The sequence below is a fragment of the Desarmillaria tabescens genome (assembly GCF_030435595.1).
Source record: "Desarmillaria tabescens strain CCBAS 213 chromosome Unknown EV420scaffold_36, whole genome shotgun sequence".
NCBI lineage: Eukaryota > Fungi > Basidiomycota > Agaricomycetes > Agaricales > Physalacriaceae > Desarmillaria > Desarmillaria tabescens.
In genome coordinates, this window is record NW_026848335.1 from 1 (window position 1) to 17,330 (window position 17,330).

Consider the following 17,330-nt stretch of genomic DNA (forward strand, 5'->3'; position numbering starts at 1 on the left):
AGATAGCATATTTCAGACCCAAATTTTGAAACCCTTGTCCGTAGTTAGCATATTTTAGGGCCTCTGGGGCCTAGAGGAATGGCACCTGGCAGAATCCCTGTAGTTTGAGAAGCACATAGCGAAGACTTATCGGGGTCTGAAGCAAGTCTGAAGGATGGATGGAAGTGACATTGAAATTTCATCCGGAAAATGCAAGGCGAAGGACGCCAAAATTTGGCCTGATTTGGCCCGCGGCGCTGTCCGGCATGGACGGACCGGCAGAAGCCTTGTCCGAGTTAGCATATTTTAGGTGCCAATCTTTGCATATTTGAGGCCAAAAACCAAAGGTTGTTGCCGGACAAACCTTGGCGGGAGCTTCCCGGGGCCTGTATTGACCCTGAACCCCAGATCACTTGTTCACCAAACTAGTGTTGCCGTGACTCGGCTAGACTCGACTCGGCTAGGCTCATACCGACTTTGGTAATTCTAATTAGTCGAGTCGGCTCAAGCTGCCGTGAGTCGGCTTGAGTCCCGACTCAAACCAAATAAGGAAATCAGAAGTGCGAAAGATGCTATTGCTCGATGACGGCCAACATTCTTTCTGAAATCAATACCTAACTTGGTTGGTGAGTGAATACAACCTTTGTGAGGGTCAAGTTTGCCCTATATTTGATGCATTAATCTAATTGAGCAATATTAATAAATTCTACAGAATCTTCACATGAGAGGACTGGGGAAAGAGCCAGAGCAGCCAATTGAGATGACTTTGTTGTAGTTGTAGCAAAGACTTGGAAACTGCAACAAAGGAAGTCTTAGAAGCCTTGAATGGACCTAAATTACTCAGATATTGGTATAGCTGAATCATTGAAACATGACTTGGTTAGACAAGCCTCCGAGCATCAGAGAGTCTCAAGACTAGTCAATAAGTGTAAAAACGCACTTACCTGGCAATATTTGCTGCACTATTTAAGGTTTTCTACTTGGTAACTACTTCGAAGCCTGTTTGAAATTTTTAGCTTAGAGTTGAGGACAGGTAAACAGTCGGCAATAACAATTAGCCTTGGAGGACACCAAATACATTCAAAAGCATCAGATTATGATTTCAATTAAATACTACACTGAAAGACGCGAAAATATGAACAGAGAAAGGACAGTAGCGAAGTGCGCGAGGATGCATGCCCATATTTGGAAACACTCAGGCTAAGCCGACTTGAGCCGAGCTTGAGCCGACTCCATTAAGGTGGGCTCAAACTCGGCTTAAATGGACTCGGCTTATCGGCTAAGTCACTTTGAGCCGAGTCGCGGCAACACTACACCAAACTCGGCATCCTCACGAGCTAATGAATATATCAGCTTTCTCTATCATTTGCACTGACGGTCTTCATCCAGCATAAAGTCTGAATCGTTAACAAAATTGGCCTGAAAATCTGGTGCAGGTACTTTGTTTTTATTTGTTGTAATAACCGAATAAGTGACCGGTATACATTCTATACTATCACTGCCATTACTCGTCGTAACACATGTTGCAGTCTCCCAATATCGTCAATGAAGTATCAACACAACTCTGCAAAAGTTCTTCAACAGTCATGGCTTCCTTGTCACACGCTGTCTTTGATCCAACCGCACCCCGGCCAGTTTGCCATGTCACACGTTGTCTTCGACCACAATCATTACTTCGTTGCCTCTACTAAGCACTATAGGTATAAACTCAATATAAGCTCGTAGTTTCTGTCGAATGTGGAAGGGCAAGATGATATATGCAGGGAGGGGGAAAATTCAACAATATTACCAACTCCGTTTGAAGATTGTGGAAAAACAAACATATGTCGCAATATGGAAGTAGGATGACAGGGACAGGGTTTCCTAGATTTGTCTGGATGGTAGAAGTGCTGCTTAGAAGAGTATGCGTATCGGTCACGAGGTGAATAGTCAATACTAGTATTTGATGGCGGTCGCATTTGAGCGGCATTATCTGAGTCCTATGCTCTGTGCGCTTTACCCTCAGTGGGCCGAAATGTCGCCGATTACAAGCATATGTACATAACGCGCTTATGGTGACACCGTTGTATGTATTAGATGGTCCATAGGAACTCTAAATATACATCTTAGCTCGTGTGTAAAATTGGACATCGACTGGTAAGCTGCATCCTAAACGATGATAGATTGTGAGATATCCGTAAGGCCTGAAAAGATCCTCTGGAGACCAGGATAGGCCGCCTTTATATTACTGGCAAACTCTTCGCACTGCGCCCACCCAAACAACGTCAGAGTCTTCAACTTTGGAAACAGCACGATCGACTCTATCATCCGCTGTTTCACCGTACTCTCGTCTCTCACATTCATCGACAAAGTGACGTACAAGCTGTCGACCGCTGTAAGGAGGGGCTCAAATCTCGGATTCATGCTCAGCCATTCCTCTGAGGTGTTCAGGTCCGAGAGGGGTACGTCGAGGGTGGTGACGGTGCCATGTAGGGCAACGTTTTGGAAGAGTGTCTGTATCGCGTCGGTAGGTAAGGGTGATGGAGGCATGAACGACGTTGAGATGTAGCAGGTTACACTTTGAAGTTGAGGCATGGATCCAGGGGAAGAGAGTAACTGAGAAAGACAATCGGCCGTCGAACTAAAGTCTTTCAGTTGAGATAGCGAACCAGGAGGGAGATATGCGTCGTCGAAGAAAACGCGGAGCATCAAGCTTTCAATCGTGGGGTGGCGTGCGAGGAAAGGTGTAATGTCACTCAATGGGAGATCGAGGCACCGTATGTCGAGTTTTTGGAGAGAGGGTAAGGAAAGTAAGGGCAACAACGTTTCGATGTCGACGTCTTCCAGTGTGACATCCCTGAGAGGAGACAGATTCATCGTACTGATGGTCCACTCGCGGAAAAAGTCGGTGAGCAAGAATGGGGAACGAGAGATGGTAATGAATTTGAGTGTGCTGATGACTGGGCCGCCAAACCTGGCTTCGTCGTCGTATTTGACTGGCAGGACGTCATACGTCCCAAACGAACGGCATTTCGTACGATGTAGGTGCCGAAAAAGGCGGTCGACTGCCGGACTGTTTACATCGCATCCAGGTGGAGACGCGTCCTCATCTGGGAAGAACAATGACCCTCGGGGGAACCGAAAATCGACGCACTCCATGACCCTCCCCGTTTCAAAAAGTCTTTCGACCTGCTCCATTTCTCTAATACAGTCTGTAGTAGAGAAGTGGCAGGAGAAGAACTCTATGGGGTGCTTCATGGAGAAAGAGAGCCGGACACCGGCAATGCTGTCGAACGGCAAACCAGTGGAGAGGCCGAAACTGAGACTGTTGGCGCGAAGCTGGACCAGGGCATCACTGTAGTCCATCTTGGGGAAGAGGAGGTGTGTCAGGGCTACAGCATTGATTCGCCGACACAAGCAGGAGACGCTAATGAGGCTAGAAGGATCGAGGTCCTGGAAAATGAGAAGCAGAAGTTCATTCGGAAGGTTGTTGAGGGTGACGGAAGGAAAAGCCTCGACAGAAATTTTTCGACGGTATATTTGGGTCATGTTGACTATGCTGCGATTGGTGTCATCGTTAACCAGTGCATGAACGGAGGGTGACATCGCCTTACGAGTCAAGTTTCCTGCTCTTTTCGAATTTACGCTGACTGACTCTGTAAGAAAACAAAGGATAGCAATGCTTGACGAGCTGGCGTGTATCGTATCAGCGCTTCAGCTGTTATCAAGTCAGAGTGGGAAACAAGATGGACCTTCGAGAACAAAAAGTTGCTTGACAAATTGCAATTTTTAATTTTTAATTTAGCGATTAATCACGTGTCACGTGCAAAATCGTCTTTTAGATTCTTGACCAATGACCATTGACCATCTGCAATGATTGTATAAGCGCACTCTGTCGCCTCCAGCTCTCTTCGTTTTCTTCAGCTTAGCGTCATGTATGGACTGCACGAGGATTCGGACGAAATAGACAAAAGTGAACATCTCGAGCGTCGATTCCGCCGGACACTGAAGAGTCCCTGACACGCCATACCTCCATCATGGCTGAAATATCAGTACTTTGCATGAACGTATATCTACGGTACAAGAAGAGGTAAAGAAAAATACCTGTTCAAGCCATCTCATTCATCAACCACTTCTCCAGATAAATTGGCTTGACCTTCTCGACATGGTTCTCTTGCGTTATAGGATCGCTGAAGTCGCTATCCGGCTCTCGGAATTCTACGTCCTCAAAATCCACCATCACCATCTGTATATCCTCACAATCCATCTCAGAGAACAATGGGCATCCTTCTGTCGAGCAAAAAGGCGCATTCTCGTGCTTAGCACAACGCAACATCACGTTCCTAGGTTGCATGTCTGCCTGCACCACTCCACATGCATAGATTTCGAAATAAAGCCGGAGGGCCGCATCGATGAGGGCGTCCTTGTGTGTGCTACACAGCGTCTCCACTAACTCCCGAGGAACAAGGTCTAATATGTTCCTCCCATGGATGTACTCCAACAACACGACGTTGACAGACCTATCGCACTGAGCGGTTAGGGGAGCTACAAAGTGCCCGTAACAACGTGGGACCTTCGCTCCCTGAAGGTACTCTAAACGTCGATATGCTTCTGTCTCCCGTGAGACGGTCAAGTCGTGGAGGGCGAAAGGATCGATGTATTCTGCCTCTTCAGAGTCAAAATAAACTGGGTCATATATTTTTGCGACCATGGTTAACGGGTATCTGACGTCGGATGATGAATCCTGGATGTGTGCTGTCCAGACATGGGGAATACGTCGAGTGCTGGAGACGAGCCGCTTATTGAGGATGATGGAGACATGGGTGGGTATGGAAGGAATGGGAACTCGACGAGCTATGGAAGCATTCAGGCGATCCTCAATCCGGGTCATGACCAGCGCATCTTTCCCGTAGGAGCACCATTCATCCGCAGGACAGTCAGGCGGCGGGTGAGAATACAACTGTAGGGAGGCGCCGGCGAAGTACGTGCTCTCTAGACTTGGGACTCCCGCTGAGGTTGACATCTTGGTGGTTCTTGCCAAGTTTGTTGGTCATTTGTGATCGGGGATCATCGGTTACATCCTGCATGGAAACGACCAGCCTTGATCCAGCTATACCGCGTGACAAAGTCAGCTGTGAATCTTACGCCCTACAATGCAATATTTTAGGCTCAAACACAGTGAATGTATTTGCGCACCACCCCTACCTCCGAGATGTTCATTCGAAATGACATCACATTGGACCGCCTGGACCGCCTGATTTGTAACTTCGCTCATGCAGAACAAGGGACCAATACTTTGGTGCTCGCTATCGCCATATTTATATAAGCTCTCGTTTCCACAACTCATTACAATCCCAGCTATACGATGCCATCCGGTACTCAAGCCATCAACCTCGCTCTTCCACCCATTCGTGGCAGCACTCCAGGACCATACTCTGTAGTTCAAACTAGCGGGCACTCCACGAGCATCGCTCGAGCTCCGAAGACACTCGTGCCTTTCCCCGGAGACGCCTTCACTAATTGTCTTCAATCGCCCACCCTCCTGCACTCACTACAGATTCAAGTTCTGCCAATCACCACCGAGCGGAGCCATAATCTCGCTACTGAGGGAGATATCGAACGGGCTGCCGCAATTTACCTCCTCCACGATGTTAACCTCATCATTGAGGATCTCTTGATCAATCGCCTCCACATCAATCCTGCAGCTGTTGAATGCCTTGGGCAGTCCACTACTGGCACGTCCCGCCCAGATATCAAGTACGTAGTCAATGGCCGTACCATTTTGATCGTCGAGTACAAACACACGTATGTCTGCCCCTTCGCCATATGCTCAAATAGAACTAAAGCTTCATCTAATCAGAGACTCACTTCGGGACAACGACTGGACAGAGTTTGCGCTCGTCAGACCGAACCGAACTGCCCAGCAGATCATCAACAGCATTCCCGCGGGTGTCCAAACCGCCTTGAGAGACAATGCCGCTATCATCTCCAAGCAAGCCAGTAAATACAGCTCTCAATGTGGCCTCGTCGTCCTTTGCAACTATCAGAACATGATCGTTCTCGATTTTACACCTGGGCACAACAACGCTCGATGGAACGACCTAACGGACCCCGTTAAGTACTACTTTTCCAACGGGCAGACGATGACCCACAAGCGACTCCTTTTGGCCACATTAATATATGGTTTGAGGAAAGTGGGGATCAATGGTGAGTTCCTGTTTGGCTATTTAATAAATTTTAACCTTCTGATGCTAATTTGATTCGTAGTTTGAAGGACCTTGGGGGTCGTAGTTGTATAGTGGTACTCTCGATGTTCCATGGTTCATAAGAAGAGTATCTATTACCCGGCTCCCAAAATTGAGGAATGTAGTTCAGTCAACATAATTGAGAATTTGAGTTTCAGATTTTTCCGGACCCACATCCGGAGAACTACGGAGCGCCCGTAATCGTCCTACGTGTTCAACTTGTTAAAGGATAAAAGCCCCATGGCGCACCACTTCGCGGCTTGTAGAGACCCTATTAGACTGTGATTAGCCACCTTAATGGGTGGCGTTCCTTCCGGTCCTGCCAATCTCCTTTCAGTCCACAGATCCGTGATGAGCCTAGCCAACAATATCGATACAAACATACACGAAAAAGGCGTTCATTCACACTATATCCACCCATCAATGCACAGTATTCGTTCAGTGTAAGCACGTAGCAAGTGCATCTAACTTGGGGGAAAGGTTCGTTCGGTGGCAGCTACGCCGCCGACCCGCACCAGCTCGCATTTTCCCTCGCGTCCATTATCAAAGATCTTCAGGTCGAACAATATGAATATAGACTCGAGGTATGAAAGAAGCTATTCCAGGTCAAGTTCAAGCCGATGATATTGGAGGATAAAGAGACAGATGGAATGCAGCAATTTTGTCGGCAAGCACGAGATGGAGAGGGTTGAATCAAAGTGGGGTCCCCTAAATCAAACCTGCATCGAACTTGGTGGCATGAGGCAAGCAGCAAGCTGGAGAAGAGTCAAGACCACAATAAGACCCCGAAGAGATGGGTATTGAGTCAGATAACGGGACTCGGGAGATCATATGGGAGAAAGTGAGTAAGTACAACGCTGGCCGTCGATATTACAACAAGGTATAGCCATGACAAGTGAAGGAGCTGGGACAGCATACAGAGGCAGACAGAGACCCACAGAAACTGTGTACTAACACACTAATGAGTACCAAGGTACGGCGGCGAGAATTTCCAATTCAGCGTCAGGTAGCAAGCTTAATGCTGTCATATGCCGGAATGCCGGCCGACAATGCCGATTCTATCTCCGACCATATAGCATGCCCTTTCCTCAAGACTCCTTAGCCGCGTTTGTGCCCCCACGTTGGAGGTTGCCCAAGGCCCCTTTCAACCGTTTGCTAGCTACACTTTCTGACAGCTTGTTCATTCCATTCCATCTTTCCACCTTGCACGCAGAAGCCTTTATCATGTTCCGTGACTTTCAACGAGATAAAAAGGTTGCTCTCTTAGCCGACCCTTTCAGAGGATCCTTCCGAGTATTCCGACGGCTTATGCACTAGTAATCTGAACAGTCGACGTGGGCTTCCGCCTTCAATCACCTGAGTCTATTAAGTTCTTACTGGTATACTTTCCGATAACATGCCATCACGAACGCTTGGGTTGTGGAAATTCCGGCCATGGAGCCTTCCACTGTTCTTCTGGGTTGCGGTTTAACGTATACTAATTGACAAGAATTGTTACCCGATGCGAAAGTCGCGGGCGTTTCAACAAGAGACTAGCTATACTGAACTTGAAAAGCTTGTCGGACATATTGCTCATAGTATGCAACGACCCTTCATCTTGATGCTGGTGGTGCTTGGAGGACTAGATCATCCTTCTACAAGTGATACTCTCCACCTTGGTTTCCGATCTGTTTCATGAGCGCTGCGCTTTCAATCTTGCTTTCTTTCACTGACTACGCCACTCAATTACTCGATGTTTTATTTTTTAATGCTGCTGTCGGATCCGAGACCTTATTTTTCAACTAGAACCCGAGGATTTCATGCATTTAGTAGTGCAGTTCCGCGGGAGAAATCTTTAGGTTTCTGTCTTTGACTTTACTTGCTAGGTCTCTGACGGTTCCGGGAACCAAAAACTGAAATTGAAAGCCGAACAACGTCTGAAAAAAAATGCAATCTCAATGGTCACCAGTACACCTTTTTTGACAGTACAGCTGTCGAATTGTTGGGCATGAGCTGCATAATCTCCGTATGCACATTGGAATCGTGCCGGCGTTCCGAGAGGCCTGATCCTGTGACGGCTAGTATGGTCAAAAATGCATAAAGGGATCTGCGCCGGCTTCTTGACGCGTCTGGTAATTACTCGATTTGGACCGATTCTTCATGAGGCACCTGCAAAATAAAATGTCTAAAAAGTCTTCTATATCTAGAGTGACGTGCAATAGCGCCTGTTAGCAAATCAACTGCGATCGGGTTGTCTCTTTCCTCTGTACGACCACCATCACCATGACCTTCGCTATCCTGCACGAGCTGCACGCAATCATCGGCGGTGCGCTCGACGACATCGAGCGCGTTTACAAGGAAGCCAGTGCCCATGGAGAAGGCCTATCGACACCGGGAAAATCCCCAGCACCGGACTTCATATCGCCATCGACGACGACGACAAAAGAAAAGAGTTCATCTTTCGCCCTTGATCATGGTTACGCGTCGCCGCCGCCTTCGCCATCCATTGCAACAGCTACAGGGCGCCCGTTTCCTCATCACCGTCCTCACACGCCTTCGCCGCCCACCCTCGATTTTCCTGCCTTGGATCTACCTTGCGACCCAACCTCACCTTCTGAAGTCCTGACGTCTCATCCTACGGTTATGCAAGCCATCAACAGAATCATTGCTGCTGCTGGGCAAATGACTGCGACAGTCCAGACACCCTTTTTGTCGCTGTGCGACGCTTCGATGGTAGTGAGTACATTTCTCCTCTCTCCGTTTTCCCTATCCTTGCCCTTTCCTTCCGGTCTTGTGCCGGCTTCTTCGTCCTGGCAGCTGTCAGTGCTCGTCAGTTCCGTTTGTCCCTGTACCTGGCCCTCATGCTCCACCGGTTGTTGTCGGCAAGTGCTAATGCTTGGTCTCTCTAGTATCATTTACCGGCATGTTTGAGGCTATTGGAAGCGTCAAATACGGTAGAGATCCTCAGAGAAGCTGGTCCTAATGGCTTACACGTTACGATGATAGCCGAGAAGAATGGCATCGAGAAGAGGAAACTAGGTATGACCTCGCGATTGCTTTTTATGACACGGAGCTCATATCTCTTTCGCCTTCAGCTCACATTTTGCGCCTCCTCGCAACACATCATATCCTCCGCGAAGTTGCTCCTGATGTATTTGCCAACAACCGGATTTCGTCTTTGGTGGATACAGGCAAATCAACCCAAGAAGTAACGTCTAGGTGCAGTCAGTGTTGTTCGCTTGTAACGCCTTTGTTAAATCCCGCGACAGTCCTGAAGCAAAATTTCGTGACACAAATGGGATTGCGGCGTTTGTTGGGTTAAGGTAGATGTCGAGTCTCTCCTATAAGCTCGCTTAAGATTCAATCCTTTCTTAGCACTGACGAACTATTCAAGTCTTCTGCGTACATCACTGAAGCTTATCTTTATTCTTCCGATGCCCACAAAAACACCAATGAACCAACCCACGCACCTTTCAATTTTGCTTTTGGATGTGAGGGTGTAGGATTTTTTGGATGGCTCGAGGGCGAAGGAATCAAAGGCGGTCGCGTTAACGGGCCTGAGCGTGTATCGGGGATGTTGCCGGGATCCGAGGACGCGGCAATTGTCGAGAACCGCCGGGGTCTTAAACCGTCAAACGTAAATTCGCTATTGAATTCGAACCGGTACCGACTAGAAAGGTTTGGGGCGGCAATGACCGGGACTGATTCGTGGGAGGTCCCTGGAGCGGTATTAAATGGTGTGCCCGTCTCCGCTTGTATTAACGGGAAACTGATCTGTGTTTCTGTAGGGTTTGATTGGCATGCTCTTCCCCGAGGGAGCATCGTGGTAGACGTCGGCGGTGGTATTGGTTCCACTAGCATGTTCCTCGCGCATGCATTCTCGAATCCCGCCGATGAGGATAGTATTGGGCTAAAGTTTATCATTCAGGATCGACCAATTGTCGTTGAGATGGGAGAGCGGCAATGGAGAAGCAAATGCCCTGAACTCCTGGATCCGGATATTGCCCAATTTCAAGGTACGGTCAGGGTTGTTTTCGCCTTCACGCGCTGAAAAACTTCATATATGCTATCAGTTCACGACTTCTTCACACCTCAACCCGTCAAAAATGCTGCTGTGTACTTTCTACGGGTTATCCTGCATGACTGGCCCGACTCGTTTGCTCAGCGCATTTTACTGCGTCTCCGGGAAGCTGCAGCTGATGATACAAAGCTTGTGATCGCGGATTTTGTTCTTCCGTTGGCTTGTGAAGATGATTTCAGCTCCAAGGGGGATAGTGGCGTCATCGGTGCAGAGACCACATTAGCTCCTGCCCCTCTGTTACCCAACTTGGGCAAAGCTAGCGCACATGCTTACTGGATGGATCTAACGGTTCGTCGATTTCTATGGATTATTATGCAAAACGCTCATTTTGGCCTTCATATCAGATGCAATCTGTGTTCAATGGACAAGAGCGCACTCTTCGCGAAATCGTATCACTTGCAGCTTCGGCCGGGTGGAAGGTGACAAAACTGACCAAGGCTCCTGGATCTCTTTTCGGACACATCATCGCCGTCCCAACGTCCATTCTTCAGCAGAGAGCTCGATCAGGTAGTGGATCTGCCTTCCTTGATGCAAGAAAACCGGACCTCGGGTGCGGATCCTCTATGCAGGGCATTACAGATGTCGGAGCCGGGGAAAGAGAGGTCATGGAACGAGCCAGCTCCAGATGTGGAACCCCAACTTTCGGTTCACGCACAGAATTGCCGTCGTTTGAGGAAGCCAGGGCGCGATTCGGTGGTGGGTTCATACGAGGCTTGGGCCGGCGCGTTGGGTTCGGTGGGTCAAGTAAAGCCACCCAACTCAAGCAAGCGCCGAATTTGACAGGGCCAGCCACATTGAAGAAGAAAAAACCTTCGCCATTATCTATAGTACCGTCGTCCCCCTCTCCCGTCTCAAAGTCGCCGCGTCATGCTCAGTCAATATCTCCGATGACAGGACGGTCCGTTCATTCTCAACCGCACCCATCGGCTCCGGCCTCAGGCACTCGACTTCCACCACCCCCTTCACCAATGTCTCCCCGTCATCCTCGTTTATCGTTGAGCCGTCGGTCCTCCTTTGCAAACCTCTCGCAAACAGGACAAGTCGCTCCTCCCACCATGATTCCCATACGTAACACATACGATTCAAACACTCCTTCAGCACGATCTTCTCCGATACCTCCGTCTGTTACGCGTCGAACGCCATCTTCACCTGTCGTCCCTCGGTCTCTTTCGCATCATGCGTCGCATGCTCAGCTTTCTCCCTCTCCGCCATCACGTCAATCCCATCCGTCGCCCGTAGCCACGCGCAAGCCTCTGGCCCGAAGGGCCTCTCTTGCGCAGCTATTCACACCTTCGTCAACTTCAACGTCTCCGGTACCTCCTTTACCTACAAGGCCCAGTCTTCCGTCACCTAACGTGCCGCGCTCGACGCTCAGGCGGACCTCGAATGCACACTTGGACAGCGCCCTGCCTAGGAAACGGTCTGAGACGATTCTAGGGCTACCTTTCGGTGCTCACGGCGGACCGAATCATGCGAGAACTCGCAGTCGCAGCTCCAGCATCTTACGTGGCCTGCAGATACCTGGTGCGGGAAGGCGTATCAAGTTCGGAGAATCTCAAGCTAACGACTCTGCTGGAGCGCCTGGGAGCTCTACGTCTGTGTTGGAAGCGGCCGCCACGATCGATTCTCAAGGACCCGAATATTCTCCCTAACTTATTATTATTTGGTTGGTTCTGGGATGTTGTCATTGTTCGTATTCGTTCAACATCTATGGATTCTATGCATTGCAATTTCTTTTCCTTTCTTCCTTTTTTCGATTCTCATGCAGTATCCTGGACTTCGTTCTCGTTCGTCGCCGCTTCTGAATGTGTTGTTATCTCACACCTTGAAACCTGCTCTGTAGAGCTGGGAATCTTATACGATTAATTTTTGTCTTCACTTTCGAAGGTCCTCAAGACGGGCAGCCTTCCACTAATAAACTGATATGACGGATCATCCTCTGGAAGGTATCTGTGTTTTGGCGTGAGCTTGCAACAGGTTATATCTCCGTTGCAGGTCTCGCCGATGGGTGGAATTCGAGGAAGACAAGCCCTGTCGATGTCAGGAATAGGAGAATAGGAACCTGAAACAGAGTCCAAAATACTAAATGGTATGACATAAGAATTTACAGCTGACTTTGTCGTACTTGTCGTCCGCCGAGTCATGATCATACACTTCGTTGCGCTCGTTTGCAGAATTTCAAGGCGCTGGTCGTAATCGATGAGTCATGACTACCAAGATGTCGACCTCAACGGAAGTCCCTAGCCTAAAGAGCACGTACTACGCCGGGGCCTCCTTGCAGCTGTATTCTCATGCGCCGCCTGAACGTCCTGCGAATGAACGGTGTTCCTACCAGAAGGATGCGCTGCGCATGATTCGGATTGAAGATCGCCTGAATACCTTCATAGCTCGTCGAGTTCCCATTCCTTCCATACCCGCCAATGTCTCCATTATCCTCGACAAACGGCTCCTTTCCAGCACTCGACGTATTCCCCACGTCTGGACAGCACATGTCCAGGATTCATCGCCAAACACCAGATACCCGCCAACCATAGTCGCAAAAATATACGATCCCGTTTATTTTGACTCGGGAGAGGCAGAGTTCTTTGATCCATTTGCCCTCCGCGACTTAACCGTCTCACGGGAGACAGAGGCATATCGACGTTTAAGGCATCTTCAGGGAACGAAAATCCCACGTTTCTACGGGCATTTTGTAGCACCCCTACCTACTCAGGGCGAGAGAACTGTCAATGTCTTACTGTTGGAGTACATCCATGGCAGGGATTTACGAGATCTTGTTCCCCAGGAAAAGGCGGAGATGCTGTGTAGCTTACACAAAAACGCCCTCATCGACGCGGTTCTCCGTCTACATTTCGGCATTTGTGCATTGGGGGTGGTGCAGAACGACATGCAGCCTAGGAACATGATCTTGCGATGTGCTAGGTGCCGTGATGCACCATTTTGCTCGACGGAGGGATGTCCATTGCTATCTGAGGCAGACTGTGAGGATATGCAGATGGTGATGGTAGATTTTGAGGTAGTGAATTTCGGAGAGCCGGATAGCGAGATCAGTAATCATATACCGGTGGAGACCCTGGTCGAGAAGGCGAAGCCAAAGTATCTCGAAAGGTAGTTGGTGAATGAGATGCTGTAACGGTGTGGTAGTGCGAGCTCAATGTCCTCGCCATAACATCTACGTCTGAAACTGCAACAACGGACCGGTTCCTTTAGCATAGCTGTAGCACGGTGACTAGCTAGCCTCATTTCTTTACGCCATCATGTACGCCCATTCTCAGTGAATAGAAAGGATTCACACTTGACTGGCATGACGAGAAGCTCACCCCGTAAGTTTTACAGATGGCTTGACAAGCTATGTATCATTACCTTCCCTTGCACCGTAGATATACATTCTTAGGGCCCTTGCGAATGAAGGTACAGCTTGTTAGGGAGACATAAGCTGGAATCTGACCTTCAGAATATAGGTAATCGGTCATTATGCAGTGATGAAGGACCCACCTCTCACCACTGACGTCAACGATGATCCACAGTCCAACATAATCAGAAAGTACATATTGAACTTGAACTACCATGTACCCAGTCTTCTCGTCTACACTCAAGAAAGGTGCAAAAGCACCAACTCGCGTGCTCTTGGGAACTACCCGAAAATCTAGGTTAGCCAGATCACTTCCTATAGCCAGAAGGGTAGGTTCTAACCTTTCACTTCAGCTAGGCGCACGGCAACCATCCAGTGGTACGTACCGTTTACTTCGCCTCACCAGAATTTTGGCAGTGACGATTCGAAAGGTTAACGAAAGAGAGAAGAAGAAGAGCTTATCGAAAAGCATGTTTCAGACCTCTGCTCCCGTTGATAGCGTAGAGGGATAGAACGAATTCCTCGAAACTGACTATGAAGTGTTTGTCAAGGTATGTTGTATCCGATGCCTATCCCGTCTGTATTGAGGCACAATAAACATCGCAACACCGGAGTTTCCATGGCAGATCTTCAGGAGAGAACAGTAACGCACATGCGTAGCGCCCGTCAAGAAGACGAGGAGCTTTTGGATCAGGATGGGACTGATGGTCTTCCCGACCACGCAGAAAAGTAGAAAGGAATTTTAATGACATCAGACTTTTTGCACCCCGGTGCAGGAAGCCAATGGTTTCATTCCATGCCCCTAATTCATACAAAAGCTTCGAGGATTCAGATGTGGTGTTTAGGTCTCCATCTACATGCCGATACGATGAGAAACGGAACTTGTGGTAATGCGATGAGTCCCCATGCTCACCTTTTTTTCACGGCCTCTCAACGCGCCCGGAATTGGAGATTTTTCCGCCGGCGTTCTGACCATTGCCTAGGAAAGATATAGGTGTTCTGAAGGGATAGATAAAAATGACTCGTTACCCTCATAGTCAGAGCTACTTTGTCTGCCAGCTTGAGACAAGGTGGCTGCTTCGGTAGTATTACCATAGCCAGTCCCGGTGGACTCGATAGGGTCTAGGTTCGTGTCATCTTGCGAAGCGAATGAAAATGGAGATTGCTTACCCCCCACCGGCATAGTACGGATAGCATCACGAGTGACTTGATGGCCATGCTCGTCTTGAAAGTTTCTAGGATTACTTCTGTAAGCTTGCTGTTGAGCTGAAGTCATCATCGTAGAGTCGACCATTACAACTTTGTCTCGGAGACGCGGGAAGTAATGTCTTATATTGATGTCCCGTGGACATGACGTTCAAGTCCTAATGGGAATCAATGACGGCCATCGAAAAAGATCTTGAACAAATCGGTGAAATGCTGGTAAGAAAATCGGCCTGAGAACCTCAATGTCGATGATCCACAAGAAAACAGATATGACGATCACTGAAGGGACCACCAGCACAGACAAAAGTACTTCAAAGCATATCGGATTGGAGCAAGGCGAAGCAAGGGCCTTCGTCGATAATTCGCAGGTTGAACCATGACTGAACAAACCAGAAGGAAAGAGCCTTTGATAAGTTAGATAAGCACAGCCACGACATCGACCTCTCCCAGTCCGTATTACAAACCGTTTTGCCACTTGTTTCAAATGTTTATGAACTCGTGTTCCGTTCCCAGTACTAATCATTTGTGCGCAAAGGGGATGTTTCGCGTTTGACGACCTCATCAGTATCAGTACGTCTAGAATTGGATGTTCTAACAGGCTGCATCCTAAGTCTGTGGTAGTTAATGCTAAGTGATAGATCATAAAATATCTGTGAGGCCCGACGTGATCCTGTGGAGAGAGGGATAGACCGCTTTTATACTCCTGGCAAACTCCTCACGCTGCGGCCACCCAAACAACGTCAGAGTCTCTACCCTTGGAAATAGCACGATCGACTCTATAATCCGCTGCCTCACCGTACTCTCCTTCCTCGCAGTCGATGACGATTCGACATACAAGGTTGTAATCCCCGTGAGGAGGTGCTCATATCTTGGAGTCACACTTAGCCACTCCTCCGAAGTGTTCAAATCCGAGAGGGGAACATCGAGAGTGGTTATAGTGCCATGGAGGGCGATGTTCTGGAAAAGCGTCTGCACGGTACTCGGGGGCGGCGGTATGATAGGGAAAAGACTGACCGAGCCGTAGCAGATCACGCTGTGAATCTGGAGCATGGAATCAAGCGAAGATAGTAATTGAGACAGACAATCTGCCGACGAGGTGAGAGATTTTAGCTCGGGAAGGGAACCCGGGGGAAGGGAGGCATCATCGCAGGTCACTCTGAGCGTAAGATTGTTGATGGTGGGATGGCGGGATAAAAAGGGCATAATGTCAGTGAGATGAAGATCAGGACACCGGACGACAAGTTTTTGCAAGGATGGAAGGAAGAGGGAGGGAAGCAAAGTGCGAACGTCTACGTTTACCAGCGAGACTTTTGTGAGGGGTGACAAATTCATCGTGCTGATGGTCCAGTCATGGAAAAACTCTTTCAGCATGAACTGAGCGTGAGAGATAGAGATATCTTTGAGTGTGTTGACGATGGGGCCATCAAACTTGGTCCCTTCGGCATACTCGACTTGGGGTGCGTCGTTGATGTCGAGTGAATGACACTTCACGCTGTGGAAGTGACGAAAGAGACCAGAGATCGCCGCACCACATTCAATGGGGGAATATGCGGCTGGTGGCTGGAAGAGCGTTGGCCATCCAGGAAAGTGTAAAAATACAGAGTGCAACTCTCTCTCCGTCTTGAAAAGCCTCGTTACCTGCTCCATCTCCTTGGCACACTCTCCCAGCGAGAATCGGCAGGATAATAAATCTACATGATCTTTCATCGAGAATGCGAGCCGGAGAGCAGGGATGGCTGCTTCTGAATTTACAAAACCGGAGCCTCCAAACCGCCATACTGGTGGACAATAGTCCGGAAAAAGGGGACAATCAAGGGGGAAGAGGTGATTGGGCAATTGCTATGGTATTAATTCGTTTACACGCAGAACAGGCAATGAAGAAAAGGCTTGAAAATGAGAGGCATTTGGAGAGTAGGTGGTAGAGGGAGATCTCTTGAAATGCGAGATAATCTGGAATCCGATCCTGCATGCTGAGTAGAATTGGTAAGAGGAGAAAAATAGGGTATTTAGTATAATAGTGAAGTGGCAACTCTCAGAGTACCGAGAGAGGTCTACAAGCATGTCTGATACAGTCCAAATACAACATTTGGCGATCTGCGTGCTGGTATCAATGAAGCATGAAGCCTTTGAATATCCCCCAGCACTCTCAGGTGGTATGCGACATAGATGCTGTAGAAATTCACTGAAGACGAGCGGGAGTAGTGGACAAAAGAAAAATAATCGGGGCCGGTCAGACCGAGACCTAACTCGGGCCGACAACTCCGAGTCGAATACAGCCTACTCCGCCAGCACGAGACTCATTGATTACCACCCTAACTTCGAAATCGTCTATGAGAGCTCACATTTCAACCTTAATATCAGCCCTTATCTTCAATAATACCCCCCCACCATTACTTAGTCCGATGGCAATGCCATGAAGTGTTCAACCTACCTTCTCCACAGTTCTCTCGTACCTGCCTTGATACCCAAAAATCATACCTACGCATGAATATGTGTCAAAGAACGCTGT

At 48.6% G+C, this 17,330-nt stretch overlaps 6 protein-coding genes across 6 annotated transcripts; 3 read left to right on the forward strand and 3 right to left on the reverse strand.

Annotated features, from left to right (window-relative positions):
• Nucleotides 1-2,151: 2,151 nt before the first annotated feature.
• On the reverse strand, nucleotides 2,152-3,814 carry EV420DRAFT_745863 (uncharacterized protein). The gene is made up of 3 exons (XM_060483306.1): nucleotides 3,573-3,814; nucleotides 2,628-3,517; nucleotides 2,152-2,574 (listed from the first exon to the last, which is right to left on the reverse strand). The coding sequence occupies exons 2-3, from the start codon at nucleotides 3,505-3,507 to the stop codon at nucleotides 2,366-2,368; spliced, it is 1,089 nt and encodes a 362-aa protein (XP_060327151.1). The 5' UTR covers nucleotides 3,508-3,517; nucleotides 3,573-3,814; the 3' UTR covers nucleotides 2,152-2,365.
• EV420DRAFT_745843 (uncharacterized protein) lies at nucleotides 3,753-5,152 on the reverse strand. The gene is made up of 2 exons (XM_060483305.1): nucleotides 4,063-5,152; nucleotides 3,753-3,999 (listed from the first exon to the last, which is right to left on the reverse strand). The coding sequence occupies exon 1, from the start codon at nucleotides 4,979-4,981 to the stop codon at nucleotides 4,067-4,069; it is 915 nt and encodes a 304-aa protein (XP_060327152.1). The 5' UTR covers nucleotides 4,982-5,152; the 3' UTR covers nucleotides 3,753-3,999; nucleotides 4,063-4,066.
• Nucleotides 5,153-5,184: 32 nt separating this feature from the next.
• EV420DRAFT_745836 (uncharacterized protein) lies at nucleotides 5,185-6,423 on the forward strand. The gene is made up of 3 exons (XM_060483304.1): nucleotides 5,185-5,763; nucleotides 5,819-6,165; nucleotides 6,226-6,423. Exons 1-3 carry the CDS (start codon nucleotides 5,324-5,326, stop codon nucleotides 6,228-6,230), a joined length of 792 nt encoding a protein of 263 aa, XP_060327153.1. The 5' UTR covers nucleotides 5,185-5,323; the 3' UTR covers nucleotides 6,231-6,423.
• Nucleotides 6,424-8,250: 1,827 nt separating this feature from the next.
• Nucleotides 8,251-12,339, forward strand: EV420DRAFT_1338011 (uncharacterized protein). Its single transcript, XM_060468894.1, has 8 exons — nucleotides 8,251-8,918; nucleotides 9,092-9,221; nucleotides 9,278-9,401; nucleotides 9,452-9,505; nucleotides 9,558-9,919; nucleotides 9,971-10,198; nucleotides 10,256-10,551; nucleotides 10,608-12,339. The coding sequence occupies exons 1-8, from the start codon at nucleotides 8,466-8,468 to the stop codon at nucleotides 11,913-11,915; spliced, it is 2,955 nt and encodes a 984-aa protein (XP_060327154.1). The 5' UTR covers nucleotides 8,251-8,465; the 3' UTR covers nucleotides 11,916-12,339.
• Nucleotides 12,340-12,481: 142 nt separating this feature from the next.
• Nucleotides 12,482-13,375, forward strand: EV420DRAFT_1646522 (uncharacterized protein; the record flags this gene model as incomplete). The annotated part of the gene is made up of 1 exon (XM_060477925.1): nucleotides 12,482-13,375. The coding sequence occupies one exon, from the start codon at nucleotides 12,482-12,484 to the stop codon at nucleotides 13,373-13,375; it is 894 nt and encodes a 297-aa protein (XP_060327155.1).
• A 1,897-nt stretch (nucleotides 13,376-15,272) lies between these two features.
• Nucleotides 15,273-16,628, reverse strand: EV420DRAFT_745940 (uncharacterized protein). Its single transcript, XM_060483307.1, has one exon. It carries the CDS (start codon nucleotides 16,526-16,528, stop codon nucleotides 15,461-15,463), a length of 1,068 nt encoding a protein of 355 aa, XP_060327156.1. The 5' UTR covers nucleotides 16,529-16,628; the 3' UTR covers nucleotides 15,273-15,460.
• Between the last annotated feature and the right edge of the window lie 702 nt (nucleotides 16,629-17,330).

Coding starts and splice junctions, on each gene's coding strand:
- EV420DRAFT_1338011 (XM_060468894.1), top strand. CDS start 8,466: ATGACCTTCGCTATCCTGCACGAGCTGCACGCAATCATCGGCGGTGCG. Junction 9,222..9,277: donor CATCGAGAAGAGGAAACTAG/GTATGACCTCGC, acceptor TTTCGCCTTCAG/CTCACATTTTGCGCCTCCTC. Junction 10,552..10,607: donor CTTACTGGATGGATCTAACG/GTTCGTCGATTT, acceptor CCTTCATATCAG/ATGCAATCTGTGTTCAATGG.
- EV420DRAFT_745863 (XM_060483306.1), bottom strand. CDS start 3,507: ATGACCCAAATATACCGTCGAAAAATTTCTGTCGAGGCTTTTCCTTCC. Junction 2,575..2,627: donor CGACGCATATCTCCCTCCTG/GTTCGCTATCTC, acceptor TGTCTTTCTCAG/TTACTCTCTTCCCCTGGATC.
- EV420DRAFT_745836 (XM_060483304.1), top strand. CDS start 5,324: ATGCCATCCGGTACTCAAGCCATCAACCTCGCTCTTCCACCCATTCGT. Junction 5,764..5,818: donor ATCGTCGAGTACAAACACAC/GTATGTCTGCCC, acceptor TCATCTAATCAG/AGACTCACTTCGGGACAACG.
- EV420DRAFT_745843 (XM_060483305.1), bottom strand. CDS start 4,981: ATGTCAACCTCAGCGGGAGTCCCAAGTCTAGAGAGCACGTACTTCGCC.
- EV420DRAFT_745940 (XM_060483307.1), bottom strand. CDS start 16,528: ATGAAAGATCATGTAGATTTATTATCCTGCCGATTCTCGCTGGGAGAG.